Source organism: Spermophilus citellus (assembly GCF_964194105.1).
Source record: "Spermophilus citellus genome assembly, chromosome: 2".
Lineage (NCBI taxonomy): Eukaryota > Metazoa > Chordata > Mammalia > Rodentia > Sciuridae > Spermophilus > Spermophilus citellus.
The window spans coordinates 198326629-198336775 of record NC_138183.1 but is presented as its reverse complement, the minus strand read 5'-3'; the positions used below and the strand labels follow the sequence as shown (position 1 = coordinate 198336775).

The 10147-nt window shown below is 34.5% G+C and overlaps 1 protein-coding gene across 1 annotated transcript; it reads left to right on the top strand.

Moving 5' to 3' along the window:
- Nucleotides 1-8371: 8371 nt before the first annotated feature.
- Nucleotides 8372-9337, top strand: LOC308642037 (olfactory receptor 52N4-like; the record flags this gene model as incomplete). Its single annotated transcript, XM_081280637.1, has 1 exon — nucleotides 8372-9337. One exon carries the CDS (start codon nucleotides 8372-8374, stop codon nucleotides 9335-9337), a length of 966 nt encoding a protein of 321 aa, XP_081136763.1.
- Between the last annotated feature and the right edge of the window lie 810 nt (nucleotides 9338-10147).

Here is a 10147-nt window from a genome sequence, read left to right as displayed (position 1 = left end):
AAATGTTTTAGTATTTTCATCTGAGCACACTGATTTCCAAATGTATTTCACAGATCTCATGTCTATCTTCAGATTTCATTTCATAAATTCTCATAGTGCCCCCTAAACAAGGAAGAATTAATAAATAAATATGGATTAATAGAAATATCTTCAAACTTTAGCACAAATTTTAAAAAATAATGAAAGAAACAAATAGGAGGCACAAATGACATGTGGGACACAGATATGGAGGACAGGAAGGGGAAATGAGGAAAAATAAATATTTTAAGAGATGATGACAAAGAAATTTTAAAACTACTAAACTACAAATTCATAAAGGCAAGAAGTCTAGCAATAGGTTAAAGTCAAAGAGAACCCACATTTGACACCTAAGAGTTGAATGAGAAACATTGGAGTTGAGCTGCTGGAAGTGAAAGGCAAGCTAAAGAAATGTTCAGAACAGTCAGGAAAGGTACAAAAGGGGAAACTTAAGAAAACACAAGGACTGAAGGAGTTTTTCATTGTTTTCTAACTTTCAATTCCTGAAAGAATAAAACTATAATTGTAAAACTTGAAAGTGAAATAAAAATAAGCAGAAACTTAGAGATTGTATAGTAGAAGATACTCTTCCAAAAATATACAAAGTGATTGCTTTAGGAAGAAGGAAAATGATGTCCCTTCCCCCTTAAACACCAGGGATTAGGGAATTTAAAACTACACATACTTGCAAGTGACACAATGAACAAAGAACCTAGAATAGTGGTTTCACAGCAATGTCTACATACCATGAAGAGGATTAAAAAGCCAGTTCTTTCTATTCAACTTGTGAGAATCCACATTCCTTTTCTGATGCTAATCATGCTCAGGAATTTCCATTTTGTCTGGTTTTGAGTCATCCTCTAGTAGAAGGCACAGTAGATATTTTTCTGTGCTCATCTGTTTCCATCTCTCAACAATACTTATTAGTCTTTTTATCTAGAAACAGACCGTTTTCATGAATTTTGAAAACACTATACATTCTATGTTGTTCTTCATTCTCAATGAAACCTTTCTGCATAATTTGATTTCCTTTTTCTTCATATCAGAATATCCCTGGGTTCACCTGTCTCCATTTTGTACACAGTCCCTAGATATTGAAATATAAGTAGTCATTAACACATTGTATGCTATGACTCTTGAGCATGTTAACTCAATGGATCACTGAAGCTCAGGTGCTAGTTCAAGGTGAAGTTAGCTTTACTTTATGCTTTTCTGAATGGAGTATTAACTCTGTTGCTGCTAGGTTCTTTTCTTGTTTTGCTCTTTATTTTACTTTCATTACCTTATTCAATTTTTTCTCCTCATTCCTGGCACCAATTGTCATCCTTTATAGTATGTCTGCAAAGTTTTTTAGATATATGAATATGGACTGGCTAAATTCTATAGCTTGTATCCATTTTTTATGTTATAAAAATACATGGCTCACTTTCAACTAAATTGTTTTCATAATGCATTTGTCTTCTTAGCTATAGTTTACTTCTTTCATTTGATTATTCTACAGATTTTCATAGTATGCAACCAGGAATAACTTTGTAACCATCCCAGATTGTAGATATCTATATTTTTCCAGTCTCTCTGTCACCACAAATGATCCTATGGTGATTGTCTTTGCTCATAGGCCTTTCTCTCTCTCTCTCTCTCTCTCTCTCTCTCTCTCTCTCTCTCTCTCTCTCACACACACACACACACACACACACACACACACAGTTTATTGTGGATTTGTGTTTTAGTCAGCTTTTTTGCTGCTATGACCCAAAGACCTGACAAGAACAATTTTAAGGATGAAAAGTTTATTAGGGTCTCATTCCACATATGGCCAATTCTATTCCTGAAGCCTGAGGAAAGACAGAACATCATGGTGTAAGTACATGACAGAGGAAAGCAGCTGGAGACATGGCACCAGGAAGCAGAAATAGAGAGAGAAAGACTCTCCCCACTATGACAAGACAAAATATAAACCCCAAAGGCACACCTCCAAAGATTCACTTCCTCCAGCCACACCATACCTGCCTAGGGTTACCACCAAGTTAATCACTATCAGGGGATTAATGCACTGATTAGGTTAACTTTCTCATAATCCAATCATTTCACCTATAAACGTTCCTGCATTGTCTCACATGTGAACATTTGGAGGATACCTCACATCCAAAACATAAATGGAAATATTTTATTTAGAATATTCTATGAAGATTCCCCTTAGTGTTACAGCCTTTAAGCTAGTAGTCAACTTCGCAACAGAAAATATGAAGAAAGAAGACTGGAGAGTCATAGTTTTGAAGTGCTGAAAAAAAATTCCATCAACTTGTGTTATATATCCAATTAAAACATCCTTCAAAAAGAAGATAAAATAAATACTTATACATACAAACAAAATATGAGAGGGAATATTAAACTATGTTATTCAGTACATAGAATAATAATTACTGATGTGAAAACAGCACTGCAGAAATTACAGGCTCACACACACTCGCCCATAGAAGAAATCACTGGGACTAGAAGGGAATTGCCAAATTGGTAGTCAAATCACAGCTGGATATTTTAACATATCTTCTCAGTAACTGAAGGACACAGAGTTAGAATAATTGAATTAACATAGAAGATCTGAGAAAATTAGCAACTTAACCTAATTGACACATAGAAAATAACACCCAACAGCTTTAAGTAGATATTTTTTATCCTTCAATAAATAAATAAAATGTTTACCAAAATAAGCAAAAAGAGAGTCTTAGTGACAACTTTTTGCCAATAATTAAAAACGGAGATAAAATAGATACATGTTAAACATACTACAACTGATGTGAGAACTGCAAAGTGATAGTAGCCTTGCATTTATAATGAAATTGCATCTGCTACTTAATAATTCTCATAAACAATTGTGCATGTGTGTGTGTGGTAGGTGTTACAGAGGAAAATAAATTGTGACCAAGTGAGGTTGTTCCAGTAATTCAAAGTTGGTTAATGAAAGATTATCAATTTAAAATACTACAAAGTCAAATTAGAGAGAAGAGACTATAAGGATAGTTATACTAGATGAAAAGACATATTTGCCTTAATTAAACAACTGTCCTTTGCAGAAGAAATAAAATGATTGTTTTAGGTCTGTTTTGCAAAGGCAACTACTTACAGTTGTAGTTAATACTAGAAACTAGATCTTAGAGATCTTCATGAATATACTGAATAGGGGACAAACTTGTTTAAGCAAAAGGCCAGTTCTAGTGATAAAGCCATAAACACAATAAGTAAATATGAGAAAATGTGTATTTAGTATTTTAAAATACTTCAGAAAAGTGGACAAGTAATCAAGAAAAATATTTTGTTTAAGAAGTATTTAATATTTTATTATTCTCTGTGTGTTTGTGTGTGTGTATGTGTCACTAGCAATTGAACCCAGGAGCAACTGCCGATTTTATTTTTTATTTTGAAATAGGGTCTCACTAAGTTGATGATCCTTCTGCTTTAGCCTCCTGAGAGTCTTGGAGATTAAAGTCTTGCACCACCAACCAGAAATTTCCCTTAATTTTTCTACCTGTTGCCGATACATGGATACATACTTAAAGTGTAATAGAACTACCTGCTCATACTTGGATATATGTGTATAGCCACAGTATCTTTTTCTCCCCCCAGGCACTTGCTCTTTATGAACAAATATCATTAAGATACTAATCTATCATTCTCTACTTTTTGTGTAAAATTATTTAACTCCAAGAGAAGCTATGAATGTGCTTTGTGCACTGATGTTTACAATGCAATGTATACCTTGAAGCAAGTACTGAACTTTACAACTAAGAGACACTGTTCAATGTATTAAAGTGGTATAGAGGGAGAAAAGAAGAGTGACCCTATTGACTAGTTCATTCCAAATAGTTATAAATTATTGAAACATAATTTTATCAACTTCTTACTGCATCCTTAATTAAATGCTTATTACTTATATGTTTGTGTGTTTATATGTACATCTATATGTACATGTACAGACTATATATATTTAGACTAAAAATATATGTGTAAGAAACCTGAAAATTTGTTGACTACAAATGTAACTTACAAGTTTACTAAGATTAAAGACAAAAACCTTGTTTGTAATTTTAGTTTTCAAGGAAAAGCATTTCTTATATTGAAAAGGCAAAATTTTATGCTTTATTCTAAAAGAAAAATTAATACACTCCTTGAAATCCCAAAGCTAACATTTTAGCTTGTGACTAATCCAGTGGTCTTACACAGAAAATTGAGTAGTTTTATAAGAAGTCTATATTTTAACTTTCCTTTTGTATTCACAAGATAAGAATATGAATGTGTTCTTCATCATTTGTATTATGAAAATATCTCTTCAGGCCTGGAAATCAAACAATTTGGTAAAATTAGCTTTAATTAAAAACTACCAAGCATTTTGCTTCCCCAAAGGGATCTTGACCCAAGTATTTTTGCTTTGAATTCTCTTTGTATAACATTAATACAACCTCCCTGATACTTTGAGATACTGTTCACTTTTTAAAAGATGTCTTTATTCATTTTTAAACCTTTGTATGTAATTTTTATTCTATGTGCTCATTCATGCTGTATATGTAATTTAAAAATAATTATGTTTTGTAATGAGAAGTTTGAATGATTTATATTTATTACCCAAACTAATATATGTGTCCCATCTTTGTCATTTTTTTGTTTTCTTTGGATTTTCTTTGTCTCTGTAGTTTATGATAGTAATGCTTTATTTATCTTTCCCATTAATCTTTTTTTTAAAGAGAGAGAGAGAGAGAATTTTTTAATATTTATTTTTTATTTTTTGGCGGACACAACATCTTTGTTTGTATGTGGTGTTGAGGATCAAACCGGGCTGCATGCATGCCAGGCGAGCGCGCTACTGCTTGAGCCACATCCCAGCCCTCCCATTAATCTTAAGGAATATAAGCTGCATTTTTTTCTTTTGTTGGCATCCTTTATGCACTCTAAATAATAATACTTAGATTATAATCTAGTATTTCTCAAAGTGAAGTTTGACATGTCATGCATTCATTACTCATCTATATATTTATTTTAAAATACAATTACTGAGTATGTACTATGTGTGATTTGATTTGCTAGACATTGGTGAAGATTTGTTGGACAATATCCCTAAGATAAATGATTTTATTAAACTGTGAAAGATTCCTAAATATGAACTAATTTTCATTCATAAGGTAAGCAGAACTAAAAAATAATGTAGCCTCCAAAAGCTGTGATGAGTGGTAAGAGATCCATAAATTTTAAACCAATGGATCTCTTACCACTCATCACAGCTTTTGGAGGCTACATTATTTTTGGAGCATTTTGAGGATGAATCACCATCAAGTCCAAAGGATATCTGAGTCTTCCTGATGATGGTTTTGCTTGAATAATGAGTAGAAATTAGCCACTTTTGAGGAGGGTAGGTCAAGAGAACACCAAAAGATAGAGGACTATCCATCACAAAGCCAAGAATACCAGTTTATGTAAGTAGGAAACAGCACAAAGGAAAGAATATGATCCCTCCCATTTTGATATGTCAGGACTGTCATAATGCTTCAGGTGTAGAGCATTTTCCCATTTTGCTAAAAGCTCTTCCTGAGACTAGGTTAGACACACAGGTGCTCCTTTGGTACTATAATAATAGCTCTAAGATTTTGTAAAAGCCTAAAACTATGCCCTTGAAGAGTGTGTACAACCTGTGTTTCTTCACAGTTTTTGAAAGAAGTTGTGTTATGATAAATCTCACTTGTCCTCCAGATGTTGCTTTATGATGAGAAGAAAATACACCCTGAGCACTTCAACAATGCCAGTATGCTTTAGCAATCTTCTAATTTCCCCAGCAATGTGATTTTATTTTTAATGAATTATTCTCAGTGGTCAATGCCTGACCATAAAACATGCAAATTTATGGAAAGAATAAAATAAATGATTTGTTATCATTCATAGATTCACTATTCTAAGCACCATCCTAAGCAATTTTCAATCATGAGTAGAAGTTTAACTTGAGAAAAAAAAATGTTTTCTTTTTTTTTTTTTTTTTGAGAGAGAGAGAGAGAGAAGAGAGAGAGAGAATTTTTTATATATTTATTTTTCAGTTATTGGCGGATACAACATCTTTGTTTGCATGTGGTGCTGAGTATCAAACCCTGCCGCTCGCATGTCAAGCAAGCGCTCTACCACTTGAGCCACATCCCCAGCCCAAAAATAAGTTTTCTTAAAATGCACATAGACTGGATGTGGGAAAGGATAAGAACCATACATCATAGAAAGTGAGAAGACTAAATCTAGAATATCATTGGCTTGTGAGATCCTAGGATCCTTTGATATGAAAGTCATATAATGATTCCAAAATGCTTTGAACAGTGCTTGGTAACCAACAGTAAATCTCAGTCATCAATTTTAATTGTACTTTGGTACTAGGGATTGAATGACCTAGGGGTATTTAACCACTGAGCAACATCCCAAGCCTTTTTATTTTTTAATTTTCTAATATAAGATATTTAAGGGAACAAGCTTTCTTGAGAGAGAAGCTTTAACTGCATATAAAATTCCTGATAAATTTTGTTTTATTTTATTTAAATCAATAATTAAATATTTTATTTTTTCATTTATCTTGTGAATATTTAGAAGTGCATAGTGTAAATTGCAAATATTTTTAGATATTAATAATTTGTCTTTTGTTTTAATATATTTTTATTATTAGTTATACATAACAGTAGAATGTATTTTGACATATTATATGTATATGGAGTGTAATTTCTCATTCTTCTAGTTGTACATGATGTACATTTCTTTCATTAGTCGTGTAATCATATATGAACATAGGATAGTAATGAATGATTCATTCTACTATCCTTCAATTCCCAACCCACTCCTGTCCCTTCATTCCTCTTGTTCTATCTAAAGGACTTCTATTCTTCCCTACCTCCTCTCTTTTTGTGAGTTAGCGTCCACATATCAGAGAAAACATTTCGGCTTTGGTTTTTTGGGTTTGGCTTATTTTACTTAGTGTGATATTCTCCTATTCCATCCATTTATGGGCAAATGCCATAATTTCATTTTTCTTTATGACTAAGTAATATATGCCATTGTGTATATGTATCACATTTTCTTTATCCATTCATCTCTTGAAGGGCTCCTAGGTTGGTTCCATTGTTTAGCTATTGTGAATTGAGCTGCTGTAAACATCAGCATGGCCGTGTCACTCTAGTATCTTGATTTTAAGTCTTTACGGTCCAAAACTCAGAGTGGGATAACTGGGTCAAATGGTGGTTTTATTCCAAGTTTTCTGAGTAATACTGCTTTCCAGAGTGGTTGCACCAATTTGCAGTCCCACGAGCAATGTAGAGTGTATTCCCCAACAAACACATTCTCACCAATATTTATTGTTGCTTGTATTCTTAAAAATTGCCATTCTGACTGGAGTGAGATGTAGTTTTGATTTGCTTTTCTCTAATTGCTAGAGATGTTGAACACTTTTCATATATTTGTTGAACAATCATATTTCTTCTTCTGTGAAGTGTCTCTTCAATTCCTTTGCCCATTATTGGATTTGGTTATTTCGGATTTTGTGTGTGTGTGTGTGTGTGTGTTAACATAGCCTGGAGATTAATGTTCTATCTTAGGTGCAGGTGGCACATATATTCTCACATTCTGTAGGCTTTCTTTACATTCTTCATTATTACCTTTGCTGTGAAGAAGATTTTTAGTTTGATTCTATACGATTTATTGATTTTTCTCCCTAGCCCTTTTTATATTTTATTTTGAGACATGGTCTCACTAAGTTGCTTAGAGCCTCAATAAATTGCAGAGTTTGGCCCCAAGCCTTTGATCCTCCTGCCTTTCTGAGTTGCTAGAATTACTGGTACACACCACCATGCCTGTCATGAGTCGTTAATTAAGAATTTTAAAAATGTTTTTAATTTTGTGTTTGTTGGCTCATCAGTGAGGTGATCAAAGTATTCTTCTTTAAGATCACATTCATAGTGAGTGTGAAATTATTAACAGTTAAATAAGGTATTCTAACAAAAATTCCTTATTATACTTGATTATAAATTATGAATGTGTGAATCTGCCACTTAAAGTAATTGATGTACAGTTTCTCTGATAAACACTTAGATTGCTTGATAAGAACTTATTGAATAAATCAATGAATTAAGAGCAAATAACAAGCGAACAAAGCTGTACCTTGGCACTCAGAAAAATTTGATTGTCTGATCATGAAAAGGTTCTATGTAATTTTTTAAAAAGTAGGGATGGGGGAAAACAGTAACCTTAACCTATGCTTTCCCTCTTTCTCTCTCTTTTTTTTTTCCTACTTTAGGAAAAGTCATGTAACTTTAAGCTGTTTAGTGACCATATTAGTTTGATCATGCTGACCCTGAATAAAACATATGTAACCCCAGCTTCGTTCATTCTTAATGGGATCCCAGGCCTGGAGGACATGCACATCTGGATTTCCTTCCCATTCTGCTCCATGTATGTTGTGGCTGTGGTTGGGAATTGTGGACTCCTCTACCTCATCCGCTATGAGGACTCCCTGCACAGACCCATGTACTACTTCTTGGCTATGCTTTCTCTAACTGACCTTGTCATGTGCTCCAGCACAATCCCTAAAGCCCTCTGCATCTTCTGGTTTCACCTCAAGGAAATTGGATTTGATGAATGCCTGGTCCAGATGTTCTTCATCCATACCTTCACGGGGATGGAGTCTGGGGTGCTCATGCTTATGGCCCTGGACCGCTATGTGGCCATCTGCTACCCTCTGCGCTACTCAGCCGTCCTCACCAATGATGTCATTGGAAAGGTTGGGCTCGCCACCTTCCTAAGAGGGGTGTTGCTCATTACTCCTTTCACTTTCCTCACCAAGCGCCTTCCCTACTGCAGAGGCAATGTCATCCCTCATACATACTGTGACCACATGTCTGTAGCCAAATTATCCTGTGGCAATGTCAAGGTCAATGCCATCTATGGTTTAATGGTAGCCCTCCTTATCGGAGGCTTTGACATCCTGTGCATCACAGTCTCCTACACCATGATCCTCCGAGCCGTGGTCAGCCTCTCCTCAGCAGATGCTCGGCAAAAGGCCTTCAGCACCTGCACTGCCCACATCTGTGCCATCGTCTTCTCCTACAGTCCTGCTTTCTTCTCCTTCTTTTCCCATCGCTTTGGGGGGCACACAATTCCTCCATCTTGTCACATCATCGTGGCCAATATTTATCTGCTTTTGCCTCCCACCATGAACCCTGTGGTCTATGGGGTGAAAACTAAGCAGATACGAGACTGTGTCATGAGGATCCTTTCAGATTTTAAGGACACCAAGTCCCACAACATATAAATAAATAAGCAGGTGCAAGTGGAAAGAAGAAAATAATTATATCTAAAATGTGCCTGTTTTTGATTTTCAGGAGATGGTAAATTCCTTAGCTGTGTAAGATAATACATCTGTTGTAACCACACATACACATACAGATGGAGCATGTAGAATTGTGCATTTTCCAAAATCACTGGCATGCCCAGCAATTTTCTATGAATTTCTCAACTTCTGGTATCTGTGAAGAAGTAGACTAATAAGTACACCAAGTTTCCTCTAAAAAAACCTAAGGAAAATTGAATAAAGTGTAATAATGTTATCTGAGTATTGTTTTCAAATAGTAATTTCCAGATTGATGGCTAGTAGTGACATTCTTCTGGAAATATGTGCTACATATTTATTTTCTTTGTCTTTTTCTTTCTTTCTTTCTTTCTTTCTTTCTTTCTTTTTTTTTCTTTTTTCTTTTTTTTTTTTTTTGGTGGGGGGAATGGTGTGGGAGTTGAACCCCGGGTGCTTTGCCACTGAGCCACATCCCCAGCATTTTATATGTTTTATTTTAAGACAGGGTTTTACCAAGTTGCTTAGAGCCTTTCTATGTTGGTGAGGCTGGCCTTGAATTTGTAATGCTCCTGCCTCAGCCTCTCTTCCAAGCTACTGGGATTACAGGTGTGTACCACCATGCCCAGCTACATGTTTCTTTTTTTCTTTCTTTCTTCTAGTTATATGACTTTAATTATACATAACATTAGAAATCATTTTGACACAATTATACAATTATGAAATATAATTTGCTCTAATTCAATCCTCAGTACTTCTCCTTTCCTCACCTTCTCT